Genomic DNA, 20,256 nt, shown 5'->3' on the forward strand with positions numbered 1-20,256 from the left:
CTTCAAATCTGTCGAAAGAAAATATATTAGGGAATGTAGTGGAAAGATATTTCACAGCAAAGCTTGAGAGCGTGGAATTCTGCTCATCCAAAGGCTGCTGCTTGAGGACTCTCCCTCTTCATCTCCATCAAAAATAGAGAGAGAAAGCGCGAAAGAGAGAGAGAGAGAGTTTCATTAAACGAGCTAAGTTTGGTGTACAGACGTTAATCATTCTAATGGTTGATTTGTTGAGCTGAACTTGAATTTTGCTGTTAATTTTTTCTCATTTGGAATTTCATTCAAGATTTGCGCATTAACCAATTATAATCTAATCTGTAAAATAATGTGTAGCTGTAATTCTAATTCTGAAGTAATTTGGAAAAAACTAGGCAGCTCTAATCCTTGTCACTAAGGGTGAATTCATCAACGAGAATCATACTTTTCCTTGAAACCTATTTTGAGGTTGGTTTCAATCAGGGCTTTGGAGCAGCCGTAAATTTAAACTGCTCCAGCTCCGGCTCCGGAGCTCTCTTTTATCATACATTAGCTCCGGCTCCAGCTCCGGAGCCGCATTATAACCACTGCTCCGGCTCTGAAATTATCGAATGGTCCTGTCTATATCAGGGGTGGGCCGCAAATGTGACCCGCGAGAGGGTTTTGCGTGGCCCGCGAGGTAATATCCTATTATATTACGGAAAATGAATTGCTCAGATTGTGAACTTGCAATGCCAACCAAAAATTGCAATTCTGGCTGCGACACTTGGGATGTTGATGACTAAAATATCAGTTCCGACGCATTGGCAGATCCAGGGTCCAGTCACATTTTCAGTAAATCGTCGTACATTACAATAAACTAAAATAGTAGCGAAATTTTTCTTCACGCTTCGCGTGTTTAATTGTCACACGATTTCTTGCTTGGTAGCCTACCCCTACTGAAAATGAAAAAACGCCAAATTTGCCCGATTGAATCTATTCGCAATTACGGAAGAAAGTCTTTTCGCGTTTGAGCTCGCATACAAATCGTCGACGGTGAAATGTAGGCACAAAATGAGTGTCGCATGTTATCGGAGACCTTCGATATCGATGTGTCCAGACGCCGAATAGTCGTGTCCTTGCAAACTGAGCCTAGCGGGTGGTATACAATAGACCCGCAATACTCACCTAGTTTATTTATAAACTTAGAAAATTTTACCCGCTTGGCGTGGCTAGTGAACCGCGCACTCGTTCGTCAATTGCATGTGCCCCTTTAGCAGAAGAGGTTGGCCATTCCTGGTCTATATAGATTACTAATCTACTAATAGGTTAGTTATCTATAGTAATCTAGAGTCCATCAGCCGTCAGTAACATTCGATGCAGCAACAAATACATATAGGTGCAGCCGTGCCGGCTTGTGACTTCATACTGAATACCTGTCAATTTTCGACAACATCATAGTTGCACTAGAACGCTATTTACTCCGTGCCATTGCTGTGCAAGTGTGCATAGCATTGAAATTCATGCCTGGTGTTCAATTACGATAAATCAGCAGATGTGGTTGTTGCATATATAATAGCATCTTATGAAATATGTCGGAGCCGGAGCTACTCCTCAAATAACGGGCTCCAGCTCCGGCTAAATTTTATGTAGAGCTCCGGCTCCAGTGAAAATGCACGGCTCCGGGGCTCCGGCTCCGGGCTCCGGCTCCAAAGCCCTGGTTTCAATGCACTGGCCAGATTCGGGTTCATTCCAATATGAATATACTATTCAATTGTATATTGAAGTTCTGTACCTTCAAGAAGCTCTTGAGATTTTAATATGTGTTCTCAAAATAGGTGCAACACTAGCTATCGATTCAGTCAAGTTTGATTGGATTTTAGCGTTCGCGGCGCCAGCTATAGGACTACCAATAACGCTGATTTTGCCCGGCCCAGCAGTCGACCTCATTGTGTATGTTAGCTCGACGAGAGCTGCATATCTATCCTCAGGTTGGTAACCTATACTCCCATAGTTGAACTCACTTTTTGAAAGCGTTCGAGCCGCGGGTTTTGCTGCCGAGGGAAGAGAGTCCAATAAGGTTTGCAGACGTTTTGTTTTCTCTTCCTTGGACAGTACGGTCTCCTCACACCTGCTACTAACAAAAAATGACTTGTAGCGATACTCGAAAATAAATTCAGTTACTCTAAAAAATATATATCACAGCATATTTTGCAAGCATGTTTCATACAGAGAAATAAAAGGGGCGTTTCAAGAATAGGATGTTATAAATTATATCAGATTTGTAACACTAAATATATGTACAAATGCCTCTACTGCAAGAATCACACAATCTCGCACATAATAACAACACCATACATAACCCCGCCAATGTCGTAGCGGGAGACCTCATGATTTCGCATTCAAATAAGTATCGACCTCAACTTGATATCATACAATAGAAACAGTTTCAAGAATGGTAATGCAACCCGTCAGAATATGTTATACCCGACGCAATGCGATCAAGTTACAGCACAGAGATCTCTTTTTGCTGTTTGTTGATTACAGGTTAAAATCGACCCAACAAGAAACGTAAAGGAGAATAAACTTCTCACTAGTACACGGAACTGAAGATGGACGGTGCTGGATGATGAAAACAATCATTCGAGTAATCGAATAAGAATCGAGTGATAATTCTAAAAATTCAAGCGGAGTAGAGATCGGACGATTTCTACGAGGGCGAATTTAGGCTCAAACTTCGGCAAATGGGGTCCCCGAGATGAAAAAAGGTTGGGAACCATTGGGTTTGAGTATATTTTGTACAGTAGTTTTATTTCTGTATTAAAAGCAGTGAATTTCATCAACACATACTGCTGACTGGAAATGTTTATAAAGGTCTTCGTACGATAGCCACAGGTTTTATGGTGGCATGATACATTTGTCTTCCTGCGTGGTGTCTATATCTTATCATTTTGACAAATTATGCTTAATCTCTATTCTGATTATTCTGATAGTTCTGCATGAGATTTTTCTTGTGCCAGGCATGAATCGCTACAATAGGAAATCACATTTACAGGATGTGTGTGCAAAGTGAATATGCAAAGTCGTACAATTTCAACCGGGTCTGTTCCAAACTTTGCCATTGCTGGGGTAGATTTTATTTAGGCATCAAATATCGCCGATACGAACTCAATCAGTAATTTTTAAAAAACTCTTTCACCTGGGAAGAAATTTCTTTTTTAGTTGACGCACGCCTCCTGGTAGTAGGTTACCCATGGAATACGAGTCGTGACTCGACGCATCACTGCAGGTGAAGGAAATCTTGTCACCTGAAAAAAAATACCCATGTGCTAACCATCGGCCCAAGATCAGAGAAGAGAGAGCAACGTCAAGTCCTACACACCTTCCCCCTCGCTTTCCTTGGGTTCCTGGACCCTGTTTGTAAATAGGCAGGTTAAAATCGAACTAATAAAAATGTAAAGACGCCTCACTGGCACCCGAAACCACCAATGGACAGTGTTGGATGAAGACGCCAATGATATGAACACTCGAGTCTGAATCGAAAAATTATTTTAATGATTCGAGTCAAGTATGACTAGATGATTACTTCAAGTACTCAAACTATATGCTCATTAGGGTTGTCCAAAATTTGGAAAATCTTACAAATCCTCCGTTGTAATGTCTTATTCTATAGATTATTGATAAAAAACGACATTAGGCCTAAAAGAAGCTCACAAGGAGGCCGTTAAGATTTCGTGCAAAGCGTTTGAAAGTAGCTGCTGAAGAATGGGCGTGCCACCGACCATAGAACGGCGAGAAGACTAGTAATCACGAAACCACGGCTCTTAATTGGCTAATCTGCTATGCTTCAATGACCACGACAGCAGCAGCTTGCTGATTAGGTGATCAAGGAGTCTGCTATCGGCGGCGATTCTGAAAGCGCATTGTATGTTGGTTGACAGATTATGATTTAGGATTGATTCAGGGTATGTTGAGGTACGAAATACATGATGAACAAACCAAATACATGATGAACAAACCACAGCTGCTTCACAAAAACGTCTAAAGCATGACCGCTTTACTGTGAAGGAAACCGCCGTAGCCTATATGCCTTGTTTTCAACGAGGGAAAGCATAGGTGCTTATGCAAGTGGCGATCGATTCCTGGTTTCAGAACGGATATATCATTATCGAATACAAATATAAAGCTTAACAACGACACTATAATTTGTGTGATCCTATTGGGCTCAGGTTGTAGTACATAGTTGAAGTTGTGAATGCTCTAGGGATCGGCTGAATCAGACGGTTAGGCCTGGCACTTAGCAGATGTTTACAGCAAATTGAATTCACTTGTAAGCACACACATACTGTGCTTGATATGATATACAAACTATGCTGGATACTATGCAGTATGAAGTATTTTCTGTGCTTACCTTTACATTCCTTTTCTGCGCGTTTATTAAGGACTTTGCCACATCATTGACATATCATATCCAGCATAGTATGTGCTTACTATTACACCGCTTTCCTGGTTCATCATTAAGGACTTTGACAACAATTGCAAGTGAATACAATTTGATGTAAGCACCTGATAAGAACCAAGCATAACCCGCCGATTCTTAGAGCATTCAAAACTTCAACTATGTACTACCACCTGAGCCCAATAAGATCACACCACTAAGAGTGTCGTTGTTAAGCTTTATATTTGTATTCAATAATGATATATCCTTTCTAAAACTAGGAATCCATCGCCACTTGCATAAGCGCCTATGCTTTCCCTCGTTGAAAACAAGGCATATAGGCTGCGGCGGTTTCCTTCACAATAAAGCGGTCATGCTTTGGACGTTTTTGTGAAGCAGCTGTTGTTTGTTCTTCATGTATTTCTTACCTCAACATACCCTGAATCAATCCCAAACCATTATCTGCCAACCTACATGCAATGCGCTTTCACAATCGCCGCCGGTAGCAGACTTCTTGATCACCTAATCAACAAGCTGCTGCTCTCGTGGCCATTGAAGCATAGCCGATTGGCAAATCAAGAGCCGTGATTTCGTGATTACTAGTCTTCACGCCGTTCTATGGTCGGTGGCACGCCCATTCTTAGGCAGCTACTTTCAAACGCTTTGCACGAAATCTTAACGGCCTTACTGTGAGTTTCTTTTAGGCCCATTGTCGTTTTTTATCAATAATCTATAGAATAAGACATTACAACGGAGGATTTGTAAGATTTTCCAAATTTTGGACAACCCTAATGCTCATTTACACCAAGAGTTAATTTGTCACAAGCCTTCTCAAGTTAAATTGGTCGTATTGAAGCATACAAAACTAACGTTGGTGGAGCAGAGATATCAGTTAAGTCATGAATGATTCAGCATTTTTACAAAGTGTAATCGAACAGGCGATGAAACGATGAGCGGGCGGATGGCCGAAATTTCAAGAATATTTGGCGCACTAAATCTTCGTTTATTGGAGTCGGGGGCGGACCCGTCTTATTATTTTGTCCCGAGCAGGTCGCCTTGGACTATAATTTAAGTCGGTGTTACGGCAAAAAGACAAAGACAGACACTCGGCTAATGGAGGACGCGTTTCGGAAGCACTGCTACTTTCCATCAACAATAAAGTCTATTTCACCAGGCTGTAGACTGCTCCAGAGGCAGCGACCAAGACAATCTTTGTAGTATCTTCAATACATTTTTCATTATCCCAATAAAAAATTGTGTCAGAGGGTTGAAAAAGAGTTTAAAATTTATCATTTGGACCATTGTTTTGAATTATGACTGCGAATAAATACTATATTTGATAATTAACCAACACTTCCTCGTTGTCAAATACCAACAGATCCGCAGGGCACCATGTATTAACAATGTAATTCACTGCTTTCCATTTAGAAATACAAAAAAAAACAGGATATAATTAAAATTTTTGACTCGGCTCACCAACTTATTTTCTGCGATCATTTGGCCCGCGGGGATAATAATCGCCAACTCCTACCATATTGAATGTCATATGACTTGGTCGGGTTAATACAAAACTTGAGTCAAGTCAAGTTACGTGATTTTCCCTGTATAACAAAATGACTCGAGTAAAGTCAAAGAAAAATTGCAACTCGAGTCATTAGAACCCAGGGCAAAACTTATTCACCGAGCACAACCTCACCTGGACGACTTGGTCTTTGGCGTCGACTTTGGCGTCAACTTGGTCTTTGGTGTCGACTTTGGTGTCGACTTCGACGTCAACTTGGTCTTTAGTGTCGACTTTGACGTTAACTTGAGCTTCGGCATCGTCTTTGACATCAACTTGGCCTTGGACGTCGACTTTGACGTCAACTTGGCCTTGGGCGTCGACTTTGAGGTCAACTTGGCCTTGGGCGTCAACTTTGACTTGGCCTTCCCAGCATGTCTTGTAGTTGACTCCCGTGAACTGTGATCTGTTGTGGAATTCGCAACTGAATTTTGGTGTCAAATATTTCCAATGCTATATGTCTGTGACACTTTGCAGGACGTCATACATCATACAGTCATAGTAGGTATTGAGACGAATAAAATACCCATGCAGGCACAGTATCTTGTGGCCTGTGAACAATTTCTAGGTATAATCACCAACAGAACAGCACTACAGAAGAAAAAGCCTTAGTTAACACAGGCCTTTTTACACATGCTCTCAACTACATCAAGTAAAAAGTGGAAGATTGCTTCAGATCTATCTAAAGAAAATATATTAGGGAATGAAGTGGAAAGACATTTCTCAGCAGAGCTTGAGAACACAGAATGTGATGTTTAGAGTTACTGGAGCTCAGCACGAGAACTCGCAAGTGTGCGCACAGCATCACCTCCATCGGAGAGAGTTTTCAGACATGGATGCAAGAGAACTGTACGGTGGGTTTAAGAGAGAGAGTATCATTAAACCAGCCAAGCTTGGCGTACAGAAGTTGATCATTATCATGCTTGATTTGCTGTGAGCTGAACTTGAATTTTGCTGCTCATTCGGAATTTCAATCAATATATATGCGAATTAACTTATTCTAATCTAATTTGGAGAAAATTGTATAGCGCTAATTCTAATCTAATTTAGAAAAACTTTGTAGCTTCAATTCTAATTCTAATCTAATTCATAAATAAGTGTGCCATTTTAATTCCAATCTGATTTGGTAAAACTGCGTAGCTCTTATTCTAATAATAATCTAATTTGGAAAAAAATTTGTATTTTTAATTCTAAATGTAATTTGGAAAAAACGCATATCTCTAATTCTAATTGTAATTCTAATCCATTTCGTAAAGTTTAAGATTTTCTAGTTTTCCAAGTCTGGTCTCAGAAGCAATTTGGCTGTTGACCAGCGAAATCTTATACTGACCTTCAGATCCATGTTCAGGTGCCGAGGGTGGCTTTGGCGCAGGCCAGCTTCCACCAGGTGATGGCGAGACGGGCCTTTTTCCGCGTCTAGTACCTTGCCTGGAAGATCCCCTGCGTGGCAATCCTGGAATGCGGTCGCTGGAACCTGAATAAAGTATTGATTCTGATGATTCGGGTCGAGTACTGAAATTATACGATCCTTGTCAATAAAGACTGGGTCACATTCTCGTGAAATCGTACCGCGTACGATTCTCACCATCTCACTAAATTGGCCAAAATGAGCGATTACGTAATCGCTGAACGAAAAGTGAGAATAAAGGTAGCGCTGTTTCGCATGTTGTCGCTGCCTAGCGTCAGCCGAGCCTCTCGCGACCTCTTATTGCGGGTATCAATTCTCGCAATTTAGCTCGTCGAGTCCACAATACGCTCGTACGAATCGCTCTCCCCGCATAAGGTCTGCGTAAGGTCCGCGTAAAAAACGAGAGAGAGGAGGCTTTTTACGCGCCAAGCAAACGAGAGAAAAGAAAGGAAAGAAACTAAAGAAATGCTTTACGCGCCCTACACGCCATACGATTTTACTTACAATGTGACTGATGCTTAAGAGTGAATTTATCAACGAGAATAATAGTTGTCCTAATAAAGTGAAATCCTTGAGACCACGATTGGCCGTAACACAGCTTACGATACACGTCGTACAACTCCATGCAAGTAGCGGAAACGACACTTCTCTGAAGTTATGATCAACCCACTGAATTATCACCAAACTTGAACAAACTACCAGCACCAGTCTTTGCAACGATCCTCAAGTTCAGATTTTGAGGTTGGTTCTAATAAACTGGCCAGATTTTCTCAATTATTTTTAAAGCAAGTACGACACTAGCTTGCGATTAAGTCAAGTTTGATTGAATTTTAGCGATCGAGTTGCCAGCTATAGGACGACCAGTAACGCCGATTTTGCCCGGCCCAGCAGTCGACCTCATTGTGTATGTTAGCTTGACGACAGGAGCTGCATATCTATCCTTAGGTTGGTAATCGATACTCTTACAGTTGGACTCACTTTTTGAAAGCTGTTGAGCAGTGGGCTTTGCTGCCGACGAAAGAGAGTCCAATAAGGTCTGCAGACACTTCGTTTTCTCTTCCTTAGACCGTACGGTCTCCTCACACCTGCTACTAACAAAAAATGACTTGTAGCGATATTCGAAAATAAATTCAGTTACTCCAAAAAATATATATCACAGCCTATTTTGCAAGCATGTTTCATACAGAGAAATAAAAGGGGCGTTTCAAGAATAGGATGTTATAAATTATATCAGATTTGTAACACTAAATATATGTACAAATGCCTCTACTGCAAGAATCACACAATATCGCACATAATAACAACACCATACATAACCCCGCCAATGTCGTAGCAAGAGACCTTATGATTTCGCATTCAAATAAGCAGCAACCTCAATTTGATATCATACAACAGGACCAGTTTCACACGTGGCAATGCATCCCGTCAGAATATGTCATACCCGACCTTTCAATCTTTTTATATTTCAGCCCGTAGCAGACCCAAAGAAGCCAGTTGTATTAATAAGATATAGGAAATACTTGAAAGCTGGTTCGTGGTACTATAGATAACTAACCTACGGATAGATATCCAACACCCGTCGTCACGCTTGCTTGCCCGGAGGAAATTACTGCTCAGCAATCTGAACGCAGCATAATTGCTGATCCCATACCTGACGACCCGCGCCTAAATTCAATAAAGTTGATCTTCTTTGAAAGCTACTGTCGCACTACTTCCGAAAATATACATTAAAATCAGACCAGGGCAATGAAACCCCCTTGAAATACACCTCAAAGTCTGAAAATCGGCATTGTTCTGAACAATCGCAGTGACGCATAACAATGACCATAACAATGGTCCTTGCGTGGTTGCGATTGTTCAGAACAATGCATATTTTCAGACTTTTAGGTGTATTTCAAGGGGGTTTCATTGCCCTGATGAGATTTTAATGTATATTTTCGGAATCAGTGCGACGTTAGCTTTCAAATAAGACCAACTTTATTGCATTCAGGCGCGCGGGTCGTCAGCTATGGGATTAGCAATTATGCCGCGTTCAGATTGCTGAGCAGTAATTTCCTCCGGGCAAGCAAGCGTGACGACGGGTGTTGGGTATCTATCCGTAGGTTAGTTATCTATAGTGGTAAAGAACTTGATTATAGCTATCAATTCAAGATCCATTGTAAAAGTGTGCAGCTAACTCTTGAAAAGAGGCACCCGAAAATTCTTCGAGTTCAATGAATATTCTTTTGCAATGGATGTTGTATTGAAAGCCGTGATATAGGCCTAGCACCGCTATGGTAAGCAAAGATAACAGCAGAAAGAGAAACAAAGGTATAATTTGTTCTTGATTACCAAAAGTGAAGCAGCGCGATCAAGTTACAACACAAAGATCTTGCCATTTTTCGTTCAAACAAGAACATGATCTCGATTCCGTATCATATCAAATTTCACAAATTAGAATGTTCAATGCGGAATCTGTTATGTATTCATAAAATTGACGATGAATTAGCTCGGTTGTTGGAATAACAACTGCCCACCTTGCTGATGTTCCGGTACTCGGTCCTGCCAAATCCTGCTGTTCTCTCACCGATGCGACAAAGGGACTGCGAGATCTCGTTTTGCTGTTTGTTGATTGAAGGTTAAAATCGAACCAACCAGAAACATAAAGGAAAATAAACTCCTCACAAGTACTTGAAAATGCCGATGGACAATGTTGGATGATGAAGACAATCATTGGAGTAATTGAATCAGAATCGAGAAAGAATTCTAAAGATTAAAGCCGAGTAGAGAGCGGATGATTTCTACGAGGGAAAATTTAGGCTCCAATCTTAGCCAATGGGTCCACAAGATAAAAAAAAGGGTTGATATCCGCTGGGTTAGAGTATATTTTACGAAATAAGAGTTTTATTTCTAAATTGAAAGCAGTGAATTACATTGCTAACATATGCTGCTGACTGGAAATGTTTATATGAGGCTTGGTACGATAGCTACAGGTTCCATGGTGTCGTGATACAATTGTCTCTCTGCGTGGTGTTTATATCTTATAATTTAGACAAATTAGGCTCACTCTTTACCAAGTACAACAATTTTATTCTAATATTTCTTAATGAGATTTTTCTCGTGCCAGGCAAATATCGCCGATACAAACTCAAGCAGAATTTTTCAAAAACTCTTTCACCTGAGAAGAAATTTCTTTTTTAGTTGACGCACATTTCCTGGTAGTAGGTTACCCATAGAATATGAGTCGACGGTCGACACCTCACTGCAGGTGGAGGAAATCTCATCACCTGAAAAAATACGCATGTGCTATCCATCCGCCGGAGATCATAGAAGGGAGAGCAACGACAAATCATACACACCTTCCCCCTGGCTTTCCTTGGATTCCCGGACCCTGTTGGTAAATAAGCAGGTTAAATTCGAACTAATGAAAATGTGAAGACGCCTCACTGGTACTCAAAATTACTAATGTATGTGCAGTACTGGATGATAGGTACAATGATACGAGCAATCGGACCTGAATCAAGTAATGACTCTAATCATTCAAGTCAAGTATAGTGTGATATGACTATTTCAAGTACGGTACTCAAGCTATATGCTCATTGCCAGCATGAGTTATTTGTAAACAAGCCTTGTCGAGCTGGATTGGTCGTATTGAAGCATATGAAACTAACGTTACTGCAACAGCGATATCTTTGAAGTCGCGACTGACTCAGTATTTTCACCAAGTGCAATTGAAGAGGCATGTTCGTTCAAGAGAATTACAGTTTCAATACTATTTTTGCCGTAGAAGCCCCGAAACCTCGATCTACCGTATCGCAACATGTATTACAAAACTTGGTAGAAATAAGATATCTGTTGTTATCGATCCAACGGATTTTCATAAGTTAAACGAAAAAAGACACCAAGTAATCTTTAATGTTATTTTTGGTCTTTGGTCTGACCAGGCCAGGATCGAGCCCGTGACCTGCGATCAAGATGCCGTGATGCTATGATGCAATCAAGAACATCACAGTAACTATCAAATGACGACAAGTGACCGAAATTCTTTTTTAAATGTGCAACTAGGAATAGAGCTACTCACTTTTGAAAATCCATATCCACAATATTCACTTTTTGAAATCTGAAGTTCGAGCTATAATCGCTGAATTCGAGAAGCAGACGTGACTCGCGTTCGTGAGTTAAAATTTCTGCGAAGCCTCGTTTTTTCAAGCCTATTTATATACAAAGGCTCCCAGAGCGACACCTACTGGAATTTGTTGAAGTTTTGTGCTTTTTTGTGATTTAAATTCACTTTAAAAAGGGCATAATTTTCATATCAAAGCAAACAATATATTCATACGCCCTATTTTATTCCACTCAATGCATTTCGAATAACTCTCATCAGGACCAAATGTTAGTAATCAGCTAGTCAACTTCGAAATATTGGAATTGTGTTGCGCCTGTGACGTAACAAAGACCGACACAGTTCCTCGAGCAACAATAACAATTCACACTTCCGGTATGCAGGATGTCTTACATCCGCTCTATCTCTTGGCGCGGTATAACGTAGAGTTAAACACACCTGGCTATGAAATAGCCGAATAAGCACAGAACACGAAGAAAATATTCCAATGTTGCAGTTTAATAATTGTAGATTTGATAATCTTTAAAGCTAGGGTTGCAATTCAATCAAATTGTGCTGTACTGACTGATTTCGAAAATATAAATTATATTTCGCTCATGGCCCCGGAACCGCTCAATTAGCCAGATATCGGTTCGCGAAGGGATTTTCAACGGCCCGTAGACGCTTTCCGGTCTTACATGATAATGAGGTACGCGGGTCTACAGTTTACATACATTTGCGAGCAAATATTTTCGACCATGAACATTACCAAGACAAAGCTGCGTTACAATCTAATTTATTTTCACATGCAGGATTTAGTACGTCCTACGCGCAGGCAAACTTCAAAGAACTAGTTGAAAACTTTGATCGACCACAGATGTCTCTTCGACTTCAACAACTATCAAAGTATACATAACGTTAATAAATTCATTAACCATTTATTCCTTGTATAGGTGGCATTGCCGTAGCCAGGAGGGGGCCAGAGGGGCCATGGCCTCTCCAAAATATTTGAAACTTTTTCTTAAATTAATATAAGGTGGAGTATGTTTTAGCAGATGTATTCAACTTGAAATTTTTCCACGCGCGTTGTGTGATAGGCTATATAATTTGATTGTTGGGTACTCGTCTCTCGATAAATCAAAATAAATAATAGACCTAAATAAACATACGCCTGATGTGCAGAATTGAATGTGACTGTGTGCTGGCTGCGGTTGCGGAAGCATTAGGCGCCAACAAGACACCTAATGCAGATAGGTTTAGTTAACACATGGCGATAGAATTACCTTGGTCGAAGATCGCGCGGACGGCCCAGTCTTTTCAACCTGAGTCCCATCGTACCAATGCGACGAGCGGAGGCAATAAATATAGCGCTTGTGAATAAATGCAAATTCAGAATTGAGCGAATCCCACCAAGGACATTTCTCTTTTAAATGGTTGCGGTACGTGTGAGCGATCCTTTAAGTCAGTGGCTCTTGACCTTTTTCATAACGTTACCCCCAAGAAGATCATGACGGGATGCAATTACCCTTCTATGTACCGGAGGTTGTCTGGGCTCCTCACCGCCGATCCCGCTGTGCTAGCAGCGTATTGAAAAGCCCAGACACAGAGTATAAGCCACGCTCTTAAAAAAGTCGGCAGCCGTGACTTGAAAGACGAACGCATGAAAGAGGATATATGCCTTGTAACAGAGCCCTGTTGTCGTTCAACCATGAAATGTATATATCTCGTAACCGAGAGACATCCTGTTCTAGAGTAATTTGCCTCTAGTATAAAACTACTGATTCTCTCGGATCAGGAGACTCATTTGCTAAACCTACTTGTAACAACGTCTGAAATATATTCGTATGTCTTGCGTATAACGGCGTCTTAAGAAGATCTCACCAGGAACAGTACAGGACTCCAGGTTAAGTAGTCAGCCAGCTAACCCTATAATACTTTGGTTAGCTATACTTCTACTCACCAGGACACAACCCATTATACTGCGGCATGGTGCCCCGAGTGAAATCTTAAACGCTGCTACGTTGAGTACGAGGACTTTCGACGTTGCCATCGAACTATCGAACTATCAATTTCCGGACATTATTCAATATACGGTACGTGCTTATATTGCATTCTGAAATAAGTATCGCGACAGCCTATAATTCCCTAGCCAATTCGTGTATTACATGTTATATATTATTATATATTGTGCGCATGTTATTATGTCTCCTTAGCTAGTAACTACACCTACCTACAGTCGTTAATTCTAACGTTGATATCCCTAACATTGTTAAGCGTAAGAGCTTTACCAGGTAAGATTAACGGAATGAATGACGATGTGTCTAACAGCGATAACTTCTCAGATTTGATCTTTCCTGTGGTTATATTTGATTCAGCTTCACAGAGCGTGTCTAATATAAGTGATATTGAGGATCATAAATTAGATATTTCCGCTTTGCGTGACGAAGTAGTTGATACTCACGCTAACGTTGAACGTTGGTTGGATAGTTTAATTTTAAATGTTAATTCACAAATTGCCACCAACGTCGTCAAGGACAGTTTTCTTTATGACGAGAAATCGCAGTTGAATACAAACGCGCGCGCCGCACAACTTGATATATCGACTAGATTACGCTTGCGTCTAGTTTACGCGCTGCTAACTATGGCCCAATTTATTTCTGCTCAAATGTTAGATAGTGCACAGCAGAATAATGTAGCGGGCTTGGGCGCTTGTGCGCAAACCGTGCGATTCATGCCTTTCAAATTGGCTCTCAGTAGAATTCGGAAAGCATTACAGCTTTTTCATTCAATCAAAAACTCGCTTAAATTTGCAGCGAGAAGGCACATTATGTACTGGCGTCACACGAATTACGATAAAAAGGCACGCCAATGTACTGATGTTCGCTCTTGGCACTGGATTGATTTTTGTAAAAAAATTGACAGAATCAGTGCAGGTTCAGGATTTTTAGTTGTGGTAGAATCTGTTACAGCATCTGGCTCTGCCCGCTTCGGAATTTGACCGTGTTATTTTTGTTCTGTCTTTAGTTTTACAGGGTCCATTTTACATGAGACTGTTTCGTGAACATGATTTCCTTTTGGCCTTAAAAGCGCCATATTTTATTTCACCGATTCAGCCATGGGCGTGGTGCAGTCGGTACCACGTGGACGTTATACGTCAGAGACACGTTTCCATACATGTCGCAATTTACAGACCGCGGGAAAATTCTTATTTTTGCAGCCAGACGACCACAATTTTTGTTTCAGAACATGATTGCTCCCACTCAAATTCGAGTTACATGAAACCTTTTCCTGTTTCCCGCGATATAGAACAGGACGTATTAGTGTCGCGAACAGGATATACTCCGCGAGATTTCACCTGGCGCGGCTAATTCAAAATTACACGTGCTCGGTTTTTTTTTCATATAGAATTGTCTCAGATCCTCTTACAGGCTTGACAAGGTATATTATGCGAGCTAAATTTTGACATTTAGGCAAACTTATTAAATTGGTTTTGCCTTTCACATTTCTCAGCGATACAGCGCTTATCGCAGACTCAGGACGTTGTAATTAGAATTGCACGCCGTCCATTTTTAACTGCTTCTACAAGCGTACATGTTCACGCGCCGCGATACAGGAAGTGGTTTTGAATTGCTTTCACCTCTCACGTTTGCGTGATCTTGCGTTAGTACGTATTATAAATTTTCTGCTAAACTTCGTTTATTTTTGAGGTATCCTAGAGCGCTTAGTGCGTTCACTTGGGTAGTTATAGAGAAGTTGGCTCAGTAACGCGCCATATTCGATTTCATACGACACTGGATTGGCCTTGAGCGTCCAGTGGACAACTAGACATATAGGGTTTCTGCGTAATTGATTGTACATGCTTTAAAAATGGGTATACGGTTCTTTAACCTCAAATTGCGTTCCGAATTGTGTGATTATCTGACTTTGTTTATCGAATGAAGGACATTGTTATATGATCTTAGCATCGCCGATGTATGGGATTTCAGCTCATTGCGCAATAATTGCTTTCCCCCCGGTTTGCTGTCAAGAATTCCCCCATTTAATGCAGTTTGGACAACGTTTACCTCATGTAACAAGAATTGAGATGAAGTCACCGTGTTTGAGTTTCAGATGTTTGGTAATGGTTTTTTCCTCATACCGAACCGCTGTTCAGTCGGGAACATGCGGAAGTTGAGATAGTGACTAGCTAGCACGTCTCAATGACCACAGAGCTAGCATGCGACTTGTTATAGCGACGATTCTGCAGGTACAGAACCGATCTGATTCTCAATACGAAATCTTGTGTCCAATTTGAATACATTCGAATGTAACGTTGATCATCAAATATAGGCTATGCGATTCAGAAATCGCTTATTCCACATATTGCAAATTCTGCATTATAATTAAATTTAAGTTGACACCGCCAATGGAGTGCACCGTAATTGGTTTGTCATGGGAATTTCATCATTGATCAGAAATCACGTCTAGCTACTTATAGATAACGGAACAGCTCATTTCGGTTCAAATATTCTAAATATCCGTATCCCACGAAAAATGTTCAATAATTATTTTTTATATAAGTATGGCATTCTCATTTCGCAGAACGCGTCTGTAACTCAAATTCCAATCTCATTACATGATTGTAAAGTATATAGTTGAATCGACGCGCCACGTAGCTTACTTAGACGTTCTTAGATTGTCCAGTAAGGTGGATCCTTAGCCTGGAAGGTTTATGATAGCATTTTATCACACTTATCTCTCCGCATGTTTTTAATTCAATACTTGCGTGAGTTGTATGCTTCTCATGTCGCCAATATCGTTATTACACTTTTACGGCCTTAAATGCTGTTAGGTGCTGCCTTTGTTATTTAATTTGGAATTATCGAATTACCTGCCTTATACGTCACGTCAACATAGGTGACCCGTCACGAAGTACTTCTAGATATGATTTTCTCTACTTCTACTTCTACTTCGTAATATTTTGTGATCTACTTGCTTACTTTTCGCTATTCAGTTGTCAAGTAGAAGTAGTGTGATCCTCCAATAAGGAAGATAGCCTGAGGAATTTCAGAGCTGTTTCACGGAGTACCGACATTAAAATTTCATCAAAGTCAAGTGAAGCCAGGATTTTTTTCGCTTCGCGCACAGTCGTTGTAAATTGACGAATACGTTTTCCACGAAATGTCGGTGAATATAAATTGGGTTCCATATTGTGTGGTTCCGCTCATACGGCACTGTCGCCCATATCAAATTTCATCACATTAACTACGGCCATAAAACGCTAGAAACTACCGTTTTGCAATCGGGCAATTACCCTTTGTATCGTAATCTAGCAGCCCTGAATGAAAGAGTGATTGAAAGACGTCCCATGATCAAGCTGAAGATGAAGATGAACATTCATAACTGTACAAAGTCAATGCATCTGAACTGTACAATAAATCTGTGTTGTGACGCACAAGGCCTAAACGGCGATAAGCGTCACTGTAGTACTGTGTGTAATAATAATAATAATAATAATAACATGACGGGATGCAATTACTAGGGCTGGGCAAAATCGAGTACCGGAGTGATTCGATTCTGAATCACGTAATATGCTTCGAGTCGAGTCGAGTAATCGAGTATCACTCATTATGACGTCATGACAGAACGTGATATGTGAAAGTTTAACTATAGAAATTAAACATGGAACGGCAACGACCGATTTTGCAGCTTCGTTCCGCTTCGCTGAGGCTGGAGTGGAGAATTGTTTTGCGTAAGCCAGCGGTTCTCAACCGGGGGTCCGCGAAGCAATTTCAGGGGGTCCACGAGACCTCTAAATTTTTAGAATGGTTGATAACCTAATTTTTTTTTTCAATATGAGAAAGCATGAGGCAGTTTCGCACCACAACTGCTAAAACCTCATGACTCATATCATCATAATAATCGTCTGACATGAACTATCGTAGTGTCGAAATTCATTAGCATTGCCAATTTTCCAATAACCTGCTAATAGAAACATATTGCTGTTTAGAGACGCTTTGTTGGCGTTTGTGGAAAAAATAAAAATATGGAGATAGTAACGTCGATCAGGGTGACTTCGTAATGTCTGGGAAACCTTCTCGATTTGAAGTTGTCAGTCTCATCAAATTGGTGAACAGCAGGGTTGTAACCAAGTCACAAGGCTCCGAGTCACAAGTCAATCTCACTTTTATATTTTTGACTCGAGTCAAGTCGAGTCATTTTCAATTACCACCGAGTCAAGTCCGAGTCCAAGTCAGCGAAAAGAGGATCGAGTCCGAGTCATGGTATTATGACTCGAGTCCGAGTCCAGGTCATTGTGTTGACTGCTCAGTTTCCAGTTAAAGTCTTCCTAAACCCACTTTTTAAACTCTGTTTGGTGATATCGAATGGTTCGCATTTATAATATATCGATTTTCCTCACTTTCAGCAGTTTGTGGTCGCATTTTTAAGCACTAGTGCCAACAAACTAAATCCCAAAAGTGTGTTGGCTTCGAAATTACAATGCAATGTGGTCTTAGCCGTCTGAATCTCGAGTCATGCGCGATGACTCGAGTCCAAGTCGAGTCAATACACAGATTGACTCGAGTCGAGTCGAGTCATTTCCGTATTTTGAGAAAATGACTCGAGTCGAGTCGAGTCATCTGAAAATCGTGACTCGGGTCTGACTCGAGTCAATACAACCCTGGTGAACAGTGGCTTGAAATAAAAATTCCCGAAGCGTTTCCCTAATTTGTCCCATCGCCGGAATTGAAACCTCGCCACCAAACCCATTATATCCTGTAATATATACATAACCACTATTTGAACAGCTTCTTGGAGGTACAGAACTTCAATATACTATTGAATAGTATATTCATATTGAAATGAGCCCGAATATTTTCGGCCGACATTCGTCATAAATTGGACAATGATATACCAGCTCTTAAAGCTTGGCTATCAGATTTGGTGCATTCTTATTGCGGATGCCCTATCGACAAGGCTGGTTTTTTTTATGAACAAGGAGTGTTTAGTTGCTATCAAAGCATTACATTCCAACCCTGTCATTCATATCACCAGTTTTATTGGTATGCAGTCTTGTCTTGTTAATGTTTAATTGTTCATGGTCGAAAATGTATCCTCTCGTAAATATATATATGTAAACCCGAACAGAACAAGTCGTTTAATGACAGTCTTTCTCAGGTTGGAAAACTTGGATTCATTCTTTGGCGCATAAAATTTGTCTATACTTTTAGATTAGGATTTCACTTTGACGGTAGAAACTCTCTGCGGGTCGATCAAAATGCCGTCGCGGGCCGAATCCGACTCGCGGCCCGTATGTTGCCCGTCGCTGCGCTAGATGCTGGGCGTGATATGTTCATAAAATATATGTTTCCTCATTTTGGTGACATAAATGTTGCGATCACACCAAAAGTATCTTCGGAAGCGTTATGAGTTAATATTGAATTAGCCTCCATCTATCTTTGCGGAAATGGTTTCCGGCACTCCCCGTTCATATCAAAACGAAGACGCGGATTTTCAAGGTCCAACCACGTACTTCAAGAAATACAGCAGCAAAATTAATAAAATAATGAAAGGCTACCAATTTCTACATAAATATCATCATGTTATTTTCAAGAATAATTATTACTTTGCTGTTTATCACAAGCCTACAGTTTATATTTGCAAAAAACAGATGAAGGTTGCACCATAATAGAGCTAAAATTGAACAAAAACTTGAGGGGGTCCGCGAGAGTCCGTGACGGTCAAAAGGGGTCCGCGAAGCCAAAAAGGTTGAGAACCACTGGCGTAAGCGAATGCAGGATTTATGGCAACCCAAATGTTATCTTCTCGAGCGCAAAAATTACTGAATGTGGTCTTGATCGAAAGCTGCTGTTGCACCGATTCCGAAAATATAAATTAAAATAATGATCAGGCACTGATCCACCTAGAATCTGTCCTCCAAGTCTGAAATATCGGCATTGTTCAGAACAATCGGGTAACCGCAACACAATGGCCATAACAATGACCCGTTGCGACTCTCCGATTGTTCGAACAATGCCGATATTTCAGACTTGAGGACGGATTCTAGGTGGATCAGTGCCTGATCATTATTTTAATTCATATTTTCGGAATCGGTGCAACAGTAGCTTTCGATCAAAACCAGATTCAATAATTTCTGTGCTCGGGAAGATAGCTTTTGGATTGCCATAAATCCTACAGTCGCTTACGCAAAACAATTCTCCACTCCAGCCTCAGCGAAGTGAACGAAGCTGCAAAATCGGTCGTTTCCGTTCCATGTTTAATTTCTATAGTTTAACTATGTACCTTTTATGCCACCACAAAGAATATGAAGCCTGTTATCCATCACATTAAAGATACTTTTGTATTTTCTTGACCATACCGATTTCATTGCACTTGGTGACAATGTTGCGGGACTATCATGACTTCGGAAATCTGTTAGCTCCATCAACTTCGTAGCTTTGTACTATATGTTTCGCACGCTACGATACGGCCAATCAAGGTTTCAAGGCTTTAACAGTGAAAAACCCCGCTTGATCATATGCGATGGCAGCATGGCCTTGATCATTTCAATCATAACTGTGTTCATGGGTGAGTCTCTTGCTGAGTATGCTTCACGTACATACCATGTTGCAACGGGAGCTGCCACCCCAGCGATGCTGAAAAAGCCTTTTTTGAGACTATGCTACAGTCACATCGTCAACAATTTCAGACGGATGTGTGCCAGGTTTACAACCAAGCAACAATTCTCAAAATTACCAATGCGACCAAGGGAATTCATGAGCATCTTCTGTTGCATGGCCCAAATGGGTTCACTAGATGAGTTGAAAGTGTATATC

General features: G+C 40.7%; 1 protein-coding gene and 1 long non-coding RNA gene across 2 annotated transcripts; one reads left to right on the forward strand and one right to left on the reverse strand.

The window, feature by feature from the left end:
• Positions 1-5,741: 5,741 nt before the first annotated feature.
• Positions 5,742-8,483, reverse strand: LOC145459603 (uncharacterized). The gene is made up of 2 exons (XM_080338185.1): positions 7,282-8,483; positions 5,742-6,357 (listed from the first exon to the last, which is right to left on the reverse strand). Exons 1-2 carry the CDS (start codon positions 7,537-7,539, stop codon positions 6,301-6,303), a joined length of 315 nt encoding a protein of 104 aa, XP_080194311.1. The 5' UTR covers positions 7,540-8,483; the 3' UTR covers positions 5,742-6,300.
• Positions 8,484-13,118: 4,635 nt separating this feature from the next.
• LOC145459678 (uncharacterized) lies at positions 13,119-16,863 on the forward strand. The gene is made up of 2 exons (XR_013921532.1): positions 13,119-13,343; positions 13,404-16,863. It is a non-coding gene; the product is annotated as an uncharacterized LOC145459678 (long non-coding RNA).
• Positions 16,864-20,256: the final 3,393 nt, after the last annotated feature.

The sequence above is a fragment of the Botryllus schlosseri genome, unplaced genomic scaffold (assembly GCF_051294905.1).
Source record: "Botryllus schlosseri isolate E-star unplaced genomic scaffold, Bs_hap1 Bs17a, whole genome shotgun sequence".
NCBI lineage: Eukaryota > Metazoa > Chordata > Ascidiacea > Stolidobranchia > Styelidae > Botryllus > Botryllus schlosseri.